The sequence below is a fragment of the Ziziphus jujuba genome, chromosome 12 (assembly GCF_031755915.1).
Source record: "Ziziphus jujuba cultivar Dongzao chromosome 12, ASM3175591v1".
NCBI classification, from domain to species: Eukaryota; Viridiplantae; Streptophyta; class Magnoliopsida; order Rosales; family Rhamnaceae; genus Ziziphus; species Ziziphus jujuba.
This window is the reverse complement of record NC_083390.1, coordinates 3,539,544-3,560,826: the sequence shown is the minus strand read 5'-3', so window position 1 is coordinate 3,560,826 and position 21,283 is coordinate 3,539,544. Positions and strand designations below refer to the sequence as shown.

Genomic DNA, 21,283 nt, shown 5'->3' with positions numbered 1-21,283 from the left:
GAACAGGCGACGCATTTGTTGAAGAATGCGTCGCCTGTTCTTGTATTTGGCGACGCATTGTTTGAATAATGCGTCGCCTAACACTATATTAGCCAATTTTTGCTGTATTAGTACATATAAGTGATTTGGCCTAGTGGTGTGGTGATTTCTTGAGAGTGTAAGAGGTCCTGGGTTCAATTTTTGTTATGGTCCTATTTTGATTTTTTTTTAAATGTTTAAACAAAAAAATTGAAAAAAAAAAAAGAACAGGCGACGCACAATCTTATTGGTGCGTCGCCTGTGGGTCGCCTGTTAAACGTGTAACAAAAACGAAAAAAAAAAAAAATCAACCTCAGTTATGTTGCTCTAATATCTTTATGGATTATTTGTTGTTAAATTAAGATTAATTAAAAGAACTAAAAAAAAAAGTGGAGGAGAGAACAGGCGACGCACAATCTATATAGTACGTCGTATATTTATTGAATTTTTACTGACGCATTAACCTCAGAGTCGCGGTTTTGTTTTTTCAGACGTGTTTGTTTCATAGCGTCGCTAAATAAGTGTCGCTAGATATCAATTTTCGCGTAGTGTTGAATTGCAATTTAAACCTTTTAGTTTCAAAAACAAATTGCATTTTAATAACTTTAAACTGTTAACTATTATTTAGTTAAAAATTCAATTACACCAAAATGTAATAAATTGAAATTTAAAAATTTAAATCGTAACATTTTAAATATAAAAACAGAAATATTAACTATAGATAAATAAAATTTTTAAAAAATAAATATAACTAAACATATAAAAATCAATTAAATATAAATATATTAACAAACATCTTAGACAGATTTATTTGCCATCTGTGACATTATTTAGAGAAATAACGCGTGAAAAGAGGGAGAGGGACAAAGAGAGACTTCACGAGCGGATATTCTTACAGGGTAAAAAACTGGCCAACCTGATCTTGACGGCTGCAAATGAGAACTTAGAATTGGATGACACACTTCTGTTCGTATTCGTAAACATTTTCGTATTTAGATTCTTACTCGCATGCAAGAAGCACAAAAACAAAACATAAGTTTACTAAAATTACTCTCCATTGGAGAATATAATAAATGTTTATTATCTAACTTTTATTTCATTTTCTTCTATAGAAAAAAGGGAAACCACAAAATATTTGCGTATAGTCGGCTACCAAATAGATGGGCAATATAATCCATTCATATAAAATCCTATGTATTTAATATGGATTTTAATATATTTTTATGATTTTTTTTTTTTGGGCGCCCAAAACATATCATATATTTATGGCACTTTGGTACTTTTATATATTAGAAAAACAATTGTTGCATTTTATTAAAAAAAAAGAAGAAGAAAAGAAAAAATATAATAATAAAACAATTTTTGCATTTTATGAAATTGATTTAAATTAAACCGATTAACAATATAAATAATAAAATTATATATATATTTAAATTTCATGTTATTAGCTGCAATTTTATTGACCGACTGTATGATTGTCATATAATATGCAATGCTTTAATTTATGTTTTTTGTTTTTTGTTTTAATATTCATGTATTATTATTATTTTTAAATACTTTATATAAAGAAAAAGTTCAAAAGTTAAAGATTACTATTCAAAATTAAAATTCCAAAATTCCAAAATTTTTTTAGAAGAGCCTTATTTAAAAAAATAATGCTTAAGTTCAAAACTAATATTGGTTTTGATCGAGTTCATGTATTGATTAGATCAATTTGGATTGAAAAAGTTATAATCTATTACTAATTGGATTGATTTGATTATTTTCAAATTATATCAATTTTAAACTGATGAACATTCCTATTCATGACTTTTATACCATATTCAAAAACTTAAATTGAATAAATTTAAACTTTTAAATTCTATAAAATCTTTTCAATTTTTTTGGTGAAATAAATATTTAAAATCGTAATTGAATGCATTTTATATATGTTTATATATATTGTAACTATGTTTTTTCTTTTTCTTTTTTTTCTCATTGATTATGTTGAATATATATATATTTATATTGACGGATATTCTATGGTAAGAATGGTCCGCATGAGTACCGCAGTATTAGTGACGGTTTTTTATAGTATTAATGACGATTTCTTAATACTATAAAAAACCGTCATCAATACTGTGGTCCGTATGAAGACCGTCCGCACCATAAATGAACTGTTTATATTGATTCAGTCTAGTTAATCAATGAGATATGGCATTTTATGTTTGATCCGAGACATGACATATATTTAACTGCTTCCATACAATTTCAATGTGAATGTGATTTCATTTGTATACGTTTTATAAGCTTTGAATTGACTGATTCTAAAATTCTACGAGTCATTTTTTCTACTTAAAGACAAAACAGGATTTAAATAGAACCTTTTCTTAGCACGTGCGATGTTCATATTCTCTTTTGACTCCTACTCCTGTTTGTATTTGGAAATTAGAACTATTTTCAGAATATATACCGTAACACACGCATGCACACGTGCTCGATGACGCAAAGCTAACATAGAAAATTATGTTATCTTGAGTGTTGGAAAGTGTTTTTTGAATTCCAATATTTGTTGAAAAGAAAAAAAAATTTGGCTACACGTTTGACAAAAAGATTATGATTTTTTTTTTTATTTATAAGAAATGTGCACTCCACCAAGGCTATTGGTTCTCCAGATAAATTCTACAAAATGATAAGACAAAATTAAAAAAAAAAAAAAAAACAGTACATTAATCAAAATATCAAAAATAGCTTTAAAAGCACTTTTATTTGTATGTAACCAAACATTTTATTGATTTTTTTTATCGAGATTATGATACAATTTTAACATATCTTTAACTTTTAAAGATAAAAGAGTGTGAGGAGCATACCATTGAATCAACTTTATTAACTCATTGATTATGTAATGAAAATTTAAGTGTTAATACAAAATACTATCAAGTCCATCCTTAATTACTAAGTGATATAGCAATATTGCATGTTATAACTTTAATGGTTGAAAAATGGATATTAACTAGCTAGATACAGTGAACTCAATGTTAGTTAATAAAACAACTACATTAGCAAGGCTTAGTAAACAATTGGACATTAATATCACCATTGACAGAGAAATAGATAGAGAACTATTCTTGGTGGTGAAGATTTCTGCTGTATATTGTCACAATATCAAATATTTAGGGACCGGCCTCAGCCTGTAGCTGTCGAATCGTCCTTTTTTAGGTTCTAATTAGTCATGATAGAAAATTGTTACAAGCAAAAACCAAAGCAGCTCTGTTTTTTCCATATGGGCAGCGTGTATTTCAGTCTATTTTCAGTCGATTGGTAGTTTTGATAAGAAATTAACCATAAGTATGATATACGAAATATATGAAATTAAAGCAGAGTACCTCTTTTGGCTAACTTAATTGGAACCAATATATTTTGGTCAACAATTTGACAAAATTGCAAATTCAATTTCAAAATCAGCTCCAAGAGAGAGAGACAGCGGCTCGCTTGTGTGTATGATGCCAATGATGCCATGCCATTTGATGTTTACGTGATCCTAACCATTTTCACCACCGTATGCACGTCGTCGTATTTGCTGTTCTTTTATATATACTAACTGTATATATATATATATTTTTTTTTAATCTTACAAAGTGATTTAACATTTTTTTTTGTTTTTTTACTCATTGGTTTTTGGAATTATGAATATAGACTTAATACTTAAAAAAAATAAAAAAAAGGGAAAATGATGGATTTTACTGACAGTCGTATGAAAGAGACCAGAAAACAATGAATATTAATATAAAGTTAGAATTTCCAATCCATGGAGCGCCGCCATGGAAAAGCTTGTAACATGGATTTTTCATTACATCCACAGGCTTGGCGGCTGAGCTGAGCCGGCATGGCGGCCGGAAAACTCTGAAAGTTCTGGAAGATTGATAATTACTGAGTAGCTGGGGATGAATGATACACACATATATACATATATCAGTACTGAAAGGGAGATGATATTTTAGTCTTCTATTGTTTATGCATGCGCAATCGCTTACATTAATCTTGGAAATTTCAAATCTTGAAGGGTTAAAAAAACCAAAGAAGAAGAAAAGGGGAGGTTGACGTTGGCAGTCAAATCAAAACCAACCACCACGTAAGGTCTTAATTGTGGAAGGGGTAGTTGGTGGTCAACATTAGAAATTTTGGTACGGTCTTGTTGAAAGTTCAAACTCTTGTAAATTTTTTATTCGCTTTTATTATTTAAAATTAGGTGAATAAAATTTTATCTTATTTTATTATTATTTCTTTTACTCCTCTTGCTATTATTATTTCATGAACGATACTTGGAAGGATAAGTAAATTTTGACAAGAAGAGTAGGGTTACATTTCCACTCTGTTTTTTTCTTTTTTTTTTTTAACGAAAAATTATAAACAAGCACTTTTTGTTGAATTATACAATTGATTTTTTATTTTATATATATATATTTTTTGTTTGTTTTTTGTTTTTTTTTTGGGGGGGGGGGGGGGGGGGGGTTGGTGCGGCTTTAACGATAAAGCACTTTCTCATTAGGACTCCGCAGTGAAGACTGTTAATTATGTGATTGTTTGATACCATGATTTAGGAAATGTTAGTTTTGGCTAAAATTCAAAAACAGTTTATGAGTATTTGAATAATTTTCTTCAAAAGTTCTATGCTTCCAAAAAAAATTAAAACCAAAATGGCAAACCTCTTTTGAAAAAATAAAAATTGTGAAGAAACATAATCAAAAGTTATTCTAAACAAAGTTTTAATACATCTTAAAATGATAAATAATTGTAAAATAACAAAACAGGTATTCAATGACAAATTAGTGCTATCATTAAAGGAAAACAGAGATTTGTTTGTTTGTAGAATTGTAGTGTGGCAAATTCAATTTTCATTAAACTTGGAAACCATTGAAGAGGGACTTTAAAAGGGTGGTGACCCATCTCCAACTAGATGGTTAATCAAGATATCAGCAGTAGCATTACAATCTCTTTGTAATGGTGCTTGAGACAGATTTTCCAATTTCTTTGATCAATGTAAAGAGGATCATGATTTTGCTCACTAGCTAAAATTGTGGTTGACCAAAGCAGAGCCATTTTTTGCTTAATTTTTCTAAGTTGTTTACATGCAATCAACACTTTGTAGGGCCACAATTCTGCTCTAAAATAGACTACCATGCTTGACAGAATTTTTCATGTACATATATGCAAACATACTGAAACTTATCTTTTTAAAAGTAAATTTTAACTTATAGTTCCATATATATGTATATATTTTTGTTGATGCCCCTTTTTTTTTTTTTTTTTAGTATTACTAGTTGTTATTAGGTGTATATATATATATATGTATATATATCTTTTTGGATAAGGGATTATTCCACAACTCATTAGAGATATCATAAGTATTATTATAAAAAATGTCTAGCGACTGTTCAAAAAAATGTTTACTGTAAAAGTGTCGTGTTTGAATTAAAAAAAAAAAAAATCCATTATAAGAAAAGAGAAGTTCTTTTCACAATTCTAAAAATTTTTTACATAATATTATTTTTTACACACTACTATTTAAATATATAAAAATATAAATTTTATACAATATTTTTAATACCTAAAACATTCGTAATTCATAGAGTCTTAATTAAATTGAAAAATACATTTTTAAGTTAAAAATATAAATTTTATACAATATTTATAATACCTAAAATATTCGCAATTCATAGAATCTTAATTAAGTTGAAAAATATATTTTTCCCCTAAATTGCTTATAAATTAAACACCAATCTATGAAAATTTTTCATAATGTTTTTGGACAAAATTAATAGTCATGCAAATTTCACAAAATTTTCTTTCCAATTATAATTCTTTTGGGCAATGAGAAGATGTTTCGCTGGAGTATTCAATTTTAAAATTATGAATATCTCTAAAAACATTTTATTGTATACTTCTGAATACATTTAAAATGTTCAGTATATTTTTAAACTTATTTAAAATGTTCGTATCTGAAGACATTTAATCGCATATTTCTGAATGTATTTGATATGTTTAGTTGCATACTTTTCAATACATCTGAGATATTCATATATAAAAATATTTAATTGTATATTTTAAAATATATTTAATAAGTTAAATTATATATTTCTAAAAATATTTGAAATTTTTAATCTTGTATTTTTGAACACATATATATTTAATTAGTAAAAATTTTTAATAATAATTTTAAATTAAAATATAAATTTATAATAGATTTATATGAAATTCATTTTGATAGTGTAATTAACACTTCTAAAAAAAAAAAAGAAGAAAAAACTGAATATATTTTTAAATTTTATGCCGTATACACAAAAAACGATGCTTAATTACATCCTGGGCCTCATTGTTTGTTGACCAATATGAATACTAACTGGACCATTCCATGCCATGGCCTAGTGCCATATGGGTCCCAACTCATTAATATTAAGCTTTTTTCTATTGGGCTTTCATCGAGTGTGACGTCAAAAACTAAAAATGGATAATACCTATTTGAAAAGTAAAAAAATAGGAAGAAAAAACGAGAAGGGAAAAATAAAAAAATAAAAAAATAAGGCGCTATTGCCCTCATAAACATCTCATTTTTTTATTTTATATTTTCAATTAAAATATATTTTCCTGAATGAAAACTTACAATTTCTATATATGAAATATATATATATATAAATATATTTTTACCAAAAGTTCTCCATCTAAGAAAAAAATGCAAGCGTTTAAAAAAAAAAAAAAAAGAGAAAAAAAATGCAAAAGAGAAATAGTAAGAATATTTCAAATAGAATTGTAAGTTGTGAAAATAAATATGCTACATCCATATAAATAATATTTTAAAAGAATTGCTCTTCAATTGTAATGCATAAAATTAATGTTAAATTGTTATGGCGTATTGTCAATGTAAATGTCAATTTTCAAGGGCGCTTTATATATTGGAAAGTTTCAAAAAAACAAAATTTTTTCTTAAAAATTAATTTTTTTTCAAAAAATTAATAAAATATATAATTAATTAATTAAACAATTTTATGATTAATTGTATATTTAAGTCATTTAAATTTAAATAATGTTAATTTTATATCACATATAAGGAATCACCATTTATCACTTATCACTGGAAAATATAAATATATGCAGAGGCCGAAGAAAAATAGTAAAATACAGATAATGTGATTTTATTTTATTTTTGTTTGTCGTCCTACTTCTAAAGAGTCATGAAACAAACAAAGGGTGGTCAAACAATTATTACGTTTGCAATCCAATTATAAAAAAATTAAGAGAGTAAAAGATAAAAAATTCCACCGCATACTCGGACCTTTTTATAGTTTTTAGGGATTTTGACAACATTAATTTTCTAAATTTTCATTTAAGTGTACAGTCCTATATCTCTAAACTTGCAGTTTTTCAAAAGCAATGCACTTGAACAAGTTTTTGCAGATTTAAATCAAAGTTAATTTTATGTAATTTAGAACAATCCATATTTATTATTATTAATGATGTTCTAATAATGTTTTTTTTTTTTTTTTTTTTTGGGGTTTGAGAAGAGATATTAAAAATGTTTAAAAATCTGAAAATAGAATGTAATATGTATATATATATATATATATATATTTGTCTTCATAATCCAAAGCTATAATAACGTTTGCGATTCAATCGTAATAATTAAAAAAAAAAATTGCACCGGACACTGTGTAGTTTTTGTTGCGCGAAATGGAAGACAATAAAGCTGTGAAAATATTTCAGTGAGAAGGTCGCTGAAGATACGCAACGCAACTCATCAGTCACGATCCCGCCAAAAACGACGACAATTACTTCTACGCTATACCAACAGCCACAAATTTATATTAATAATTCTTTTAATTTTAATTTTAATTTTTAAATAAAAATTATATATAAATATTTATTTACATAGTTTATATACAAACCCATGTATAAATATCTCTGAACTGACACTTCATCTTCCTCTATTTCCATTATATTGTATTTGGTATCGTTTGCGTTCGTCTTCATCGTCGTCGTTCTTGTTGGTCTGGTTGCCTGAGAGTTAACGATGGATTATTATTCCTCTCTGAAATCATTTACGCTTCACGCTAGAGATTCCGCCAATTCATTCTTGTCGGAATACGAGCCTCTGGTTCTGGTTTCAGCTCCTCTCTTTGCTCTCCTTGTCGCTTGGATAGTTCAATCGCTTCTTAATGTTCTTCACGACAAAGGTCTCAAAGCTACCATCATAGGGTTTGTCATGAGCTCCATCAAGTAAGTTTTTTTTTTTTTTTCTCTCTTACATTTCTGACTGATTTGGATAAATATCGGTTTTAATTTCTGCCGAAAAATGATTTTTATTTTTTATTTTTTTGCTTTTAAAATTGTTCATTTTTGTTTGCATTTGAAATAGATTAGTTCCAGGCGTCAAGCGTTACATCGATTCCGAAAAACAGAAGGTCTGATTTCAAATTCGTTTGCTATATTAATATTATTTTTTTGTCTTCATGTTTTCGCATTCCAAGTGTTTGCTCATTTTCTGCTGTGAATGTCAATTGTACGATTTGTATATGAATTGGGTTTGGAATGAGAATATGCATTTATTACGAAGATTTTCACTTTTCTTTTTTTTCTGAGATAAAGCATTTAATGTAGTTTTGTCAGAGACTGAGAGATTGTTGAGGGTGTAGCCTGTAGCGAAATTTAAATAATTTAAGGGCTTGGAATATTAGGGATCAAATTTTATTTTATTTTTTTTGGTTTTTTTTTTTGGTTTTTAATATGATGGTGGGAAGACTATGATCAAACAGTCTGGGTTCGCCTTCACTTTGATATATCTGACAAATTAGGTCTTTATCAAATTCATGCACTTGGTTGGGGATCCCTACTTTATTGAATAAATTGCTTTGCCGCCTCCCAGCGGCTTTGGTAGGGTAATTATTGAAGTTTTCAAATACCATAATTAAAAATCTACCTTTTCTTTTCTTATTTTGGGGGTTGCTCCAAATTTGGAGTGCGAAAACTCTCTCTCTCTCTCTCTCTCTCTCTCTCTCTATCTTTGTTCCAATATCTTTAAAATATATATGTTTCCTGATTTATTTATTTTAGTTCATCGAAAAGTAAAGATTGTATCTGTTTTGTGGACGTCCTCTTTGTGGGACAAACAGGTTGTGGATAAGTTACAATCTGGTGGTAAATCTAAAAGAGAAGGTTGGAGGACCGAGTTGCCTAGCACAGGGTTAGGTGCAGGAGTCTTAGATAGAATGAAAGATGATAAAAGAAATGACGTGAGTTGGCAAGGAAAATGTTCTGGTACAGTGTATGTCTATAATTGTTAGGTTTGAAACTATATATTTGTTTTCAGATCAACATTAAACATTTTCCTACTACTATCTTCAACTTCACAATTTTGAGTTTTTTTTTTTTTTTTTTTTTTTTAACCCCAGCTATATCGGAGGAAGCGAATCTGAAGGACATTTTTCTGTGATTAATGAGGCATGTTCAATGTCAGTAAGATATTAATGTTCCTATTATTTTTCACTTTTCGGATTGTGCATAAACTGGATTTACTTGGGGATTCTCAACTAAAAGTTGTTTTTCATTTTATTTTTTTAATTCATTTTAACTGGGGTATTTCTGGTTTATTGGGTTACTTTTTGCCTATTGCTTTGATATGTAAAAATTCCCAAATACCATGCATCAACTTTTTGGATTAACATAAAATTTTCAATTTGCGCCTGCTTTTAGGATGTTTAAGAATTTGAAAGTACTAACCTGGATTGTGGATTTTCCACTGCGAAATACCTGGAATTTCACAACATATTGACAACATTAATAAATTTTGTGGTCTGTTGAGATGCTGTTTGGGACCATGATTTGTTGATATTATCATGATTTTGTGCGGTTAAGACAGTGAATCCAAAGTGGTTTTTTATGTGATCCACAATTGTGGTTGCCAGGCTTTACCTCTTGTCTGAATTTCATGTTTGAAGCTTCATTCAGGTTTGCACATACCAATCCCTTGCATTTGGATGTATTCAAGAGTGTGGCACGTTATGAAGCAGAAGTAGTTGCAATGACAGCTGCACTGCTTGGAGGAAAGGAAAAGTCTTCTGGAGGACAAATATGTGGAAACATGACCTCAGGCGGAACTGAAAGCATATTATTAGCAATGAAATCATCACGTGACTATATGAAAGCCATGAAAGGAATATCTAAACCTGAAATGTATTGTCCTTTCACCTTTATTTCACTAATTATATGTTTTGTATTCTATTATTTAGCACTTCATTACGTAAGAGATTTTCTTCTCAAGCTCAGGATAATACCTGTATCTGCTCATTCGGCTTATGACAAGGCTGCACAATATTTTAACATTAAGTTGTGGCGTGTCCCTGTAAATAAAGAGTTTCAAGCAGATGTCAAAGCAATTAGAAGATATATCAATCGAAATACTATTTTGGTATGTATTGAAGAGTGTTTATTCCTCTATACTTCATATATCTTTGGATCCATGTGGTTCTGTTAAAGAAAATAAGCATTTTTGGTTCCAGTCCCTCTGAAAAAAGGGAAAATTTAGGCCTCTCTTGTGTATTATGGCAGCTTTCCCGACTAAGATTTAAGTTTACCAGTTGAACCATTCTAGATTGTCTGACACTGCAGATTGTCGGATCAGCACCTGGTTTCCCTCATGGCATCATTGACCCCATCGAGGTGTGGTCTTTTTTTGGTTTCTTTTATCTTTGATGTGTGTTTTTTTGGCCTTTTACCAAGTTAATTTACCTTGATTGAAGAAAATATGACATTATCTTTTACCTTACAGGAGCTTGGTGAATTAGCATCTACATATGGAATATGTCTTCACGTTGACCTTTGTCTTGGTGGCTTTGTGTTACCTTTTGCTCGTAAGCTTGGGTATGTCTACATGAATTTTTATTATTTGAATCTAGTTATAAAGTTTCATGCAATGTTTTCTAATGTTACCTTTTTTAGCATAAGCCTGTGCATTCGCTAATTGTATTTGTATAGAATATATCTACTTATATCTGCAACCGGTGCCATGTGTGTATTTTTTCATAAGTTTGTCAGGCTGAAATTCAAATTCGTAAATTTTATCTTCAGGTATCCTATTCCACCATTTGATTTTTCTGTGAAAGGAGTGACCTCAGTATCAGTGGATGTGCATAAATATGGGTTGGCTCCAAAAGGAACGAGTGTGGTTCTGTACCGAAATCATGACATTAGAAAGGTAAACATTTGGTTTTGGTTGATTTTTTTGGCATTAGTTTTATCTTTAAGCTGGTGATTGGCATGCAGCAAGATCATATATTTTCAAAATCCAATTTAGATGCTTGTACTACCACTTCTCATCTCTTATAGCTTACTGTCTGCTTATATGTGTGGTGTTGTAGCTGTAGTACTTTTCAAATCTATTACCGTATCAAATCTATTACCGTAGGAAATGCGACAAAGCTTTTTAAATTAATTGACCACTTGGAGAACTATAATTTATTTATTTTTTTTCAATGTGCATGTTGGATTGGTTTCTGTCTAGCTGATTCTTGGACTGTTCATTTAGTTATTGCCTTATTATTATTTTAAGTTTTATGTAAATCCTTTTCTAATGTGCTTTTTCTATTTGTGACATTTTGGATGGGGGCGGTAATTGGCTTTCTATTTATAAACAGAATCAATTTGTAGCTGGTAAGCTTACATTTTCCTTATTATATTTCTTTAACCATTTTAGTATTTATTATGGTTGCATCTTTTCTTAAGTCGGATGAACTCTTCTTCTACAGAGCATTATATTGATTGGATCAATCGTTGAACCATGGAAGCCTTCTTAATTTTTAGGATATTGTAGTCATAGGAGCAATTTATGGATTCTCTGAATACCACCTTACTCCTTTCTTATTAGTTCCTTTTTGTATGTTGTGAATAGATTCATATACCCTGTGAGCATGGAGTTGCTTTTCACATATCCATTCAGGAACGTATAGAAACTTAGTATTAAGTTACAATTGGTGCGAGGTATATGTTCATTTTGAGAAAGAAAATCTTATTATGTAATATCATAAATTAAAGAGAATAAACTATAAGTGCTTGTAGAAAGCTTCTTTCTTTGGTGTTTGAAATTAATTTAAAGACTCTGCTACCAGTTTTCTTCCTAGTTTTTTTTTGATCTGGCTTTGATGTTCCATCATGTTATATTCGTGTTGCAGTTACTGAGTGGTCGGGTGGGTTGTATGTGTCTCCAACCATTGCTGGAAGCAGGCCTGGTGGTTTAATAGCTGGAGCTTGGGCATCAATGATGTCTTTGGGAGAAGAAGGTGCAATGTTGCTTACCAAATTACAAATGTACCCATATATATTGCAATCCTAACTATATTTAAATGCTTGGCAACTTAGGTGATTATCTTTCCCATTGCATTCTGACATTCTGCAGGGTACTTGGAAAACACCAAACAAATTATGGATGTGTCAAAACAAATACAGAAAGGGTATAATTTGTTTTCACTTGTCTAATTTCTTTTAGTGTTGCTTTTTCACCCTCTATTTCAGAGTCAGGGAGATGCAACTTTTGAGTATTCTGCCATTCTGTGCGCAGGATAAAGGAAATTCCAGAGTTGTTTATAGTTGGAAGGCCAGATATGACAATTGTAGCATTTGGATCTAACGTAGTGGACATATTTGAAGTTAATGATATATTGACATCTAAAGGCTGGCATTTAAATGCATTGCAGAGACCTAACAGGTGGCTCTATCTCTCTTCTTCTCTTACAAGTGTGTGCGAAAAAAAAAAAAAACAAGATATCATTTGCAAAGCAGGAAATAACTTCATTTCTTGAGCAGACTGTTATCTATTTCTAAAACCTGATTTGTTCCTTGTTATGGCTGAATCAGCATTCATATATGCGTAACCCTTCAACATGTACCAGTTGTTGAAGACTTCCTTAGGGATATGAAGGAATCTGTGAAAACTGTAAGTGATCATTTCAAGATAATGGAAATACGAGAGCATCTCTGCCCGTGATCAGAGTGTGATTTTAATAAATAAGTTTAGATTATATTGCTTTGTTGAGGGCATATTACTGGTCGGAGGCTTAGAATTTTTTTTTTTTGGGGTTATCTATTCCATATGTCAATTTGTGCTATAGCTGTTCTATTTATTTATTTATTTATTTTTAAATTATTTTATCTTCTAGGTGAAAGAAAATCCAGGTCCAAAAGATGGAGGTTTAGCTCCCATATATGGTGCGGCAGGGAAGATTCCTGATAGAGGCATGGTTCAGGAACTGCTGGTAAATTACATGGACGGCACATGCTAGTGCTTTGTGCTGTTTCCTTGTGGTTTGGTTATGATTGATTTCTCAAACATCTGCTTTTGGTTCATACACCAAAATTCTTGGGTCAAAGTTGTAAAAGATATAACCTTTTTGTTAAATCATTGTTATTAATTAAGATTTATAAACCTGTTAATTTCTTTTCCTTCCCGAAAATATATAATAAATCAGTGGATGTGTGATCAGCTCTGACATACTGTATTCCATAATATGATTATGCCACTGCACACATGCCTAAATGTGTTTTTCTGTGAGGGTGTGTGTGTTATTTGTTTTTGTTATTATTATTATCGAGTATATATACCTACATATGAATGTGCAAATGTCTGGTGTGTCAATATGTATCTATGGACGCATGTGTTTGTATTTGTGCTGGTGTTCATTCCATGCATTTTCATATTATATGTATATTTATAAATGCCTTAAATTTATTACAAAGTTTGGTAATATCTATATATATATATATATATATATATTATATTATGCAACGAATCTCCATTTGTAATACCATAAGATTCGTTTGGATTGGACTGAACTATTTAATTAGATTAAATTATTGGATTTATTATTATTTTTTCATATGAAGAAAACAATGGAAGTAAGGGTAAGCATAGATTGCTTGAAATAAATTAGGCCAGCACAGCATAGGAGGCTTCTGTATACAGGAGAGAAAAAAAATATTGGGTTTGAAGGCGGATAAGTCGTCCCCAACTTTATACGCCAAGGCACTGATTTTCAAAGTAATGAGGTCATATGGGATTTTAAGCTGATTTGACTTGTTTGAGCCAGATCATCATTATCATCATCGTCATCTATTGCTTTGGTTGCTTGCTTATGTTTAGTACCGGCAATTTTCTTCCAAAATAGGGATAAAGGTTTCATGTCGTAAGGTTCTTTTCACGCCTAATTGTGTTTTGACTGCGTTCGGTTCAACTCATGAAACAACGTATATAAAAAAAATATTAGAATCCATTATTGGATAAATGTCTTTTTAAAAGTAAATTTGAAAAAATAAAATAAAATAAAATCTTTGTATGAGTTTTGCTTTTTCAATCGAGAACATAAATTTGGAGCTAAATATTATATTTAAGCTTTTTTTTTTTTTTTAAAGGAAACAGTGTTAAATATTATTTAACTTTCGCACTCTTCTCTTACTTTCCTGTACTTTCTCAGTAACCAAACGTCGTCTTTCTCTAGCATTTTGCTTCTATGCTACAAGTGGAAAGGATATACGCATTTAGGAGAAATAATGTGTCACATATAGCGAACAACAAAATTTCGTTTATATATATATATATATATATATATATATGTATATACATAATCAAACTTCTCGTTTTCTGTTTTAGCCAAAAAAAAAAGATAAAAAAAAGAAAATCGTTTTCTGAATTCTGATTGTGCAAATTTAAAATCTATTCACAATTTTTCATCATGAAGCTCGATGCAACGTATACATCCAACCCTAACAAAAGCTACATCCAACCCTGAACTGATTGTTGCTTTTGGGAGGAAACGACAAAGTTGACCTGTGGACCATGGCCGTGTGCGGATTCGAAAGGTATAATAATTTATTACAGTGTCAAATCTAATTTCTGCAACTTTGCATTGATTTTTTACTTTTATATATATATATATATTGAATTTATTAAAAAAAAAAAAAAAGAATCAAAGAAGGAAAATGATACTAGTGATGTTTATAGAAATTTAGAGCACAGAGTAATTATACTAGTGAAATGTACTCTTTGCCCTTTTGCATGTCGTTCATGATGATTCTTGGTTGCCCGGTAAAAGAATTTTTTGGGAAATGAAGTTTCAAAGAAACTTGTTTGTAAAACGACATTTCAAAATCCATAGAAATAAAGCTTTCAGTACTGCATGGGATGTAAACCCTTGCATTTACATATAAACCAACCACTCACAGTCACAGGTATAGCTTAGGAAGAGGAGTACCTCTTTCTATTTATTCTTCCAAATGGACCACATTTTAGCTCTTTGACAACCACAACTCTGCATACTAATCGCCAATAATATTAGCCATTTAAGGAAAATCTTACAAACACAATATTACTTTTACTTGTTACTCATTCAAGCTTGCATTTCAAACCCAACCAACTTGCTTCTCTGCTTTTTCACAGCTCCAACACTAGGTCTACAACAAACCACAAACACAAGTGAAAATCAGTATAGTTTAAGGCACAGAAGTTTGGCATTAGTACTCAAATAGTTTGGAATCAAATTTTTTTTTTGAGTCAAAAGTTTGTTTTAGATGCAGCGTTTTCAGCAAGGGTTTGAATTAATCTGAAAGGATTAGTGTTCACATTTTTTTACTTCTGGATAAGATGCAAGATTGAACCTCAACTAGACCGGTTTCCAATTTAATAAAACAGATAGACAAAGAAAAGAAAAAAAAAAAAATTTTCTGTAGAAATTCTTACACTCTGCATCTGTTTTGATCCAGTGTTCTCTGTTCCCATTTGAATCAATGCTGCTAAGCATGAATTGGGGTGGGTTAGATTGGCTCTTGTAGCGTCGTATATTCTGCTTTAGAAGAGCTCGTTGAGGACATAAGATGATGTCTTCATCTTGGAGGACCTGATCTCCAATATTGTTGCCACTGCCCTCATGGGGAATTTTCTTTTGTTTTTCATTCTTTTGAGCTTTCCCAGACTTCTGTGCAACTTTAGAGTTTTCCGGATGAACTTTCCTGTGGAACATTTGAAGGATCTACCAAACAAAATATCAAAGAAACTCAACCAGAAGTTCATGACCAAGACTATGAGACCCCAAAGAAACTTATTAGAAAACTACCCTGTTCAGGCAAGAGTTTGAAGCATACATCTATATGTTAACTATGCATGGACATAAGAACAAGAACAATTACATTAAATATAAGAAATTATTGTTTTTATCTGTTGATCCTCTATTGTCCACATTGTGATGGTCATCAGTGTCTTTCAATGTTCATATTTCAAGGAAGAACACAAGACAGATTGTCCTAGAATCTATTTTTATTTAATTGAAACATAAATTTCTCCATGATAACTCAGGATAACAAATTAAGTAAAGTATTACGAATATAGAAGCTGTGTGTAGTATATGTACCTTGTGCAGTTTTGTTTCTGCTGAAGCAGAATCAACAGGTCCACCAGCAGCTGCCGCTGAGCCACGAGAAGCAGCATTGAGTATTCTTTTCTTCAGCTTCTTTTTCATCAGATGCATAGCAGATTTTTCTGCTTCTTTGTCTGGTCGCTTCTCTTCCCGCTCACTTTTCCCACCGCCATTTTCTTCTGTTAATTTGCTCCTCTGAAACAGCTCACCAAGAGACGTCCTATGTTCCTTCTTTGCCACTGCTGTTGTTTCAGACAATTCAATTGCAGACCCAAATAGATATCCCTGGAGTGGGCAGACTGTGGTTCCATTTCCGTTATTGTCTGAGCCTTCTAGTGGCTTTCCACTAAGAGTAATGATGCTACCATGACTACTTCTTCCAGTGCTAACATGACTGTTCCTTCCAGATGATTCATTGCAACAATCATCCTTAGCTTCAGCTCCAAGCACTTTCTCCAACTCATCATTGATGAGCTTCAATTCGTTCTCAGTAACCTCAGTTTCTTTTTCAGTTATATTTTCAACTGATATGGCAAAGGTTGGCGTTGATGGATCTGCCATTACTTGTTCTGAGCCAAGAGTACCAATAGCAAGAAAGCCATGGAAGAGCTCAGACATTTCAGCTGATGATTCCTCTTCATAGTCTTCTTCTTCTACCCTCACTGCTTCTAGGCCAGTGAAGGATTTTCGAAGATTTTGGTCCCTCTGGGTTTGTTTGAAGGGTTTAGAGCCATAATTTGGTTTTGGGTAGTACTGTTGGTCATCAAGTGATGGCTGCCCTGAAAGACAAGCACAAGAATTCCCTGACACAAAAAAAAGTACATGTACAAAGGACTTGGATGGTTTCCAGTAACTAGGAAATACTGTTGAATATCTGTGGGAATGTCACAGGGGTGTTAATCTTCAATTTTGTTTCTAATATTGATTTCTCTTTTAAGTAATTTCTATTCAGTTCTTAGGCTATATGATTTTTGTTGGGCTTCTTTTGGTGATCTTGTTTTTTAGTTATAAGAAGGCATGCAGCGTGGAAAGTGCTATCTTTTGCAGAGTTCTTCTGTTCATAATTCCATTATTAAGATCATGAACTTTTTATTGTATTCGTGCTGTCATTCCTGAGTAGCGAGAGGTTTTACAGTACATTATTTACGCAATTGTCCAATCCTAGATGCATAAACAAGTATATGGTTGACTCTGCACCTAGAGTGCGCATCATGTGGTCATGCATGGTTTTAGCAATGATTTCGATGACATTGTTTTAGAAATGTACACCTTATGGAACATATGAGCAAAAACCATCTGATAGTCATGACTTACCGATGACAAAATCTTTAAGTGGTTCGTTGCTATTCTGGCGAAACTTACGATGCATCCAACCTAGCAGCTGCAAATAAAGACATGCAAAAGATCAACAAATTTAGAATCGTGTAAGTTTTGGTTCTCCCAGGTATAACAAAAACATGAACTTTACCTTCATCTTTAATATATCTCAATTTGAGCTTTGATCACTTCGTTTGTGAGAAGAAGGTGAGAAATTAGCTTCTTATCAGAGTTTCTCAGAATGCTATTTATGAAAAAGATATCAAATATTTCATGAAAGGCTGTTCTAAGAAGAGGTTGGCAGAGCGATACATGGAGATGGTTACAAACTTGGTTGGCTATTCCATGTCAAGATCAAATCAAGTGGCCAAATGGCAAGATAGCCCCTGACCCCCGGACCCTCCCCATTCCCAATTTGACAATTCGTCGGTCATGCACAGATTGTATGTGCAAAGTTGATTTTAGGATATGAATTGTATTTGTTGCATAATTCAATGTCGATCACCATGCGTATAATATATATATATATTTATACATTTAGTTGAATAGTGTAGAGCACTTGATATTTGTCACGTTTTATGGGTACTGTGTTTTTTTTTTTATGCAATTGACCACGTTCATTGTTGAAGAGATACCCATGTCAGGTGTTATTAGGCTTCTCCACTTTAACATGTTCATGCACATGTACTTTCTTCACAGGATACTGATGTATGTTTTCATTATTGTAAGTTTTTATTATCTCACTATTTATCTGGTTGGAAGACCCCACATGGAATAGTAGGGAATATTTTGTCAGACCTCAATAGGGTCAAGAATAATTGGACAATGAAGTAGATCCTTTCTCATTCAAGACTCTTGAAAGTTAGTATTCTCTATGTATTTTGGTAGGTCCACTACCCTGGTGAAGGAACTTCTAACCTAAAAAGACCTTAATCGAAGCAGACCAGCATAAATTCTTTTATTTCTTTGGATAAATATCTACAAATATGGTCATAGATTATAATGTTTAGCTTTGTGTTGCCGTTTACTTTCCCCTCGTTATAGTTTAAGGAGCAAATTTATTAGTCTATTACTATTTGTGTTCCAGCATATTGCAGACATCAAGAGAAAAGAGGTCCAAGCAGAGTCGCTTAATAATCTGAAATAGGAAGCTTAATGACTTCAAAAATGTGCTAGCACTCGTTTTGCTGTGCAACAACAAACTTTCCATGCCGAATTAAGTAATCCTTCCTCATTATTAGCCATTCATGTTCATATTCTATAACCATCATTATCAAAGAAATTGTGTTTCTGTTAGAAGAGCCATTGGCAAACTTAGTTATTTTCCTTCAAGTATGCCCCCACGACTTAGTTATTTTCCTTCAAGTATGCCCCACGAGCATCTCTTTGAATAAAAGAGAGTTGAGAAAAAGGTTGTAGGTGTAGAGACAAAGACACAGGACTATATATATATATATATATATTATTAATATAAACATAACAATGATAATAAAACTATACTTTTACAAGCTTTATTACAAGTAAGGAAAAGACTGTTCATGCAGTACCTTCACTTCACTGAACAGTCTTGAGATTCCTCCAAATTTATGGACATACAGTCTTCTACCTAAACCATATTTTAAAGTCTTTAATTAAGCTTCTTTCATTGTTGATCCAACTAACAGCAGCTCTAGAGGTATCAAGGTTTATCATGCCCTTAGTTGGCTAAGACTTCTTCTTTTGTCACTTAGCAAAATCCATTCATAAATGAGAAGAAAGCTTGAAGACTGGCTAGCAGTATCTTGATTATCTTTCTTTTCTGCGGATTTTTTGTTTTTGTTTGAGAGTTGCTTTTTGCTACCAATAAAGATTTTATGAATTTAACGTCTGCTATTTTCAAAAATCTTAATGCACAAAAAACGAAGAATAATTATAAGATTTGATAATGATGCTTACAAATAAGCTTTTATCAGTACTAAATGATTGTACTGCTGACAGATCGCTTTGTTTTCTTATTGACATGATTTATTGATATTTAACTTTCCCAGCTAGCAGATCAATGAAAACTGGGCCATATACCATGAAACCTTGCATAAAACTTAAAGATGAGAGCTAGATACTTGTTTCTTCCAATAAGAACTTATAAATTAAAGCTTAAAAGACTAGCAAAATTAGTTGGATAACGTTGGGATACAATCTACTTACCGACTGTTTATCATAAAGCTGCATCATCTATTTACAATTTTTCATGTCAATTTATGGCCCATAAAGACATATAGAAAATGATTTGAGTCATGAAAATTACGGATTCTCAAAATGGATTCAAAAACATTCATTATAAGTAGATTATGTCCTTTTAGTTCAATAAGTTCTGAAATGGAGAGTTACAATTTAAATATACTTTTACTCATACTTACTGCCCGTTTCATTTTAACACTTTCCAAATAATTTTCTCTGTTGAAACTTGAGACAGAGACTACGGTTGATATGGAGAGGAAAATCAGATTCAGATTCATATATGCCGCCGAGAAAGTGCAAAGATGGTGCTGAGAAACTAGAAGTTGAATCTGACAGAAGGAAAGAAAAAAAAAAAAAAAAAAAACGTCAGCGTATATGTGGAAAAAAGGTAATATATTTTTTTGTAGAGTGTAGGGTCCAAATTGAAATGTTGTGCCTCCTCTTTTTGGAAGAAAACATGAAACTAAAATACGAAAATTTGAAAACACAGTTTTTTGCTGCTAGCATGAGGGAATTCAACTCTCTGGGAGACACTAATAAAGCTATGTTCTTCTTCCCCACTTGCACTTTTTTCCCATCGTTAAAAGATTACACAAAACTCCTTAATCCCACTTTGATTTTAATACCTCTTTACACATTGTGTTTGTCTCAATGCCTTCAATTTCAGATCTAGTAGGGGCTTGTTTTTTCTCCACTTAATTGTAGGATCGACGGCTGGTCGTTTGGTCATCATAATGCGGTTTTAACTTAGCAGCTAGTAGGAGACCTTTTTCTTCATCTTCTTCTTTCACTTTTGTGGGCAGTAATTGATATTAGTTTTCCACCTCACAAATTTTATGGTTATGGATGTTTAGACTTACAACTTAGACAACTTAGTATCATTCTGGTCGAACATTGATAGCTGCTTGTCACAGGGGTTTCATCGACCTTCATTAGCCAAACATATGCACTAGACAAATTCATGGAATATGTCTATCAAATTTTATTTTCTTTTTGATAATAATGGAATATGTCTGTCATTGATTGAACATTATATGGTACGTTTTTTTTTTTTTTGGTTGGAATATGTCTATCATTGATTGAACATTACATGGTACGTTTTTTTTTTCCCCCCCTTTTTTTTTTTTTTTTAAATTTTTTATCATAAGTACTTATTAAGTGAGGCGAGGAATCAAACTCGCTATGCAACACCGTGTTCAAAGTGACATTTGCTAACGATCAAGTAAGGCTACAGTACAAACTTTTCCATCTATTAAAACTTTTTATATATTAAATAGTTGATAAATTAATATAACCTAAATTTA

At 31.3% G+C, this 21,283-nt stretch overlaps 2 protein-coding genes across 5 annotated transcripts; one reads left to right on the top strand and one right to left on the bottom strand.

Moving 5' to 3' along the window:
• The first annotated feature begins 7,911 nt into the window (after nucleotides 1–7,911).
• Nucleotides 7,912–13,529, top strand: LOC107428284 (sphingosine-1-phosphate lyase). 3 transcript variants are annotated; one of them, XM_016038795.4, is made up of 15 exons: nucleotides 7,924–8,268; nucleotides 8,408–8,453; nucleotides 9,162–9,313; nucleotides 9,441–9,500; nucleotides 9,997–10,221; nucleotides 10,315–10,456; nucleotides 10,657–10,707; nucleotides 10,817–10,908; nucleotides 11,116–11,242; nucleotides 11,682–11,697; nucleotides 12,216–12,323; nucleotides 12,440–12,494; nucleotides 12,602–12,748; nucleotides 12,898–12,976; nucleotides 13,200–13,529. In XM_016038795.4, the coding sequence occupies exons 1-15, from the start codon at nucleotides 8,063–8,065 to the stop codon at nucleotides 13,320–13,322; spliced, it is 1,629 nt and encodes a 542-aa protein (XP_015894281.1). In that variant the 5' UTR covers nucleotides 7,924–8,062; the 3' UTR covers nucleotides 13,323–13,529. The 3 variants fall into 3 exon arrangements, 2 of the variants coding, with proteins under 2 accessions (XP_024934338.3, XP_015894281.1); XR_003057626.3 differs by lacking the exon at nucleotides 13,200–13,529 and having other exon boundaries at nucleotides 7,919–8,268; nucleotides 12,403–12,494; nucleotides 12,898–12,978; XM_025078570.3 differs by lacking the exons at nucleotides 12,898–12,976; nucleotides 13,200–13,529 and having other exon boundaries at nucleotides 7,912–8,268; nucleotides 12,403–12,494; nucleotides 12,602–12,751.
• A 1,655-nt stretch (nucleotides 13,530–15,184) lies between these two features.
• On the bottom strand, nucleotides 15,185–18,133 carry LOC107428299 (protein LAZY 1). Of its 2 annotated transcripts, none has more exons than XM_016038816.4 (5): nucleotides 17,914–18,133; nucleotides 17,760–17,826; nucleotides 16,440–17,248; nucleotides 15,773–16,061; nucleotides 15,185–15,486 (listed from the first exon to the last, which is right to left on the bottom strand). In XM_016038816.4, exons 1-5 carry the CDS (start codon nucleotides 17,917–17,919, stop codon nucleotides 15,467–15,469), a joined length of 1,191 nt encoding a protein of 396 aa, XP_015894302.1. In that variant the 5' UTR covers nucleotides 17,920–18,133; the 3' UTR covers nucleotides 15,185–15,466. The 2 variants fall into 2 exon arrangements, with proteins under 2 accessions (XP_015894302.1, XP_015894303.1); XM_016038817.4 differs by having other exon boundaries at nucleotides 16,440–17,224; nucleotides 17,914–18,131.
• Between the last annotated feature and the right edge of the window lie 3,150 nt (nucleotides 18,134–21,283).

Excerpts from the sequence above, each read along its gene's own strand:
- LOC107428299 (XM_016038816.4), bottom strand. Across the intron at positions 17,249-17,759 it reads ACTTAAAGATTTTGTCATCG|GGAATTCTTGTGCTTGTCTT; the intron begins GTAAGTCATGAC and ends TTTTTGTGTCAG. Across the intron at positions 15,487-15,772 it reads GATCAAAACAGATGCAGAGT|ACCTAGTGTTGGAGCTGTGA; the intron begins GTAAGAATTTCT and ends GGTTTGTTGTAG.
- LOC107428284 (XM_016038795.4), top strand. The coding sequence starts at position 8,063 with ATGGATTATTATTCCTCTCTGAAATCATTTACGCTTCACGCTAGAGAT. Across the intron at positions 9,314-9,440 it reads GGAAAATGTTCTGGTACAGT|CTATATCGGAGGAAGCGAAT; the intron begins GTATGTCTATAA and ends TTTTAACCCCAG. Across the intron at positions 10,222-10,314 it reads GGAATATCTAAACCTGAAAT|GATAATACCTGTATCTGCTC; the intron begins GTATTGTCCTTT and ends TCTCAAGCTCAG.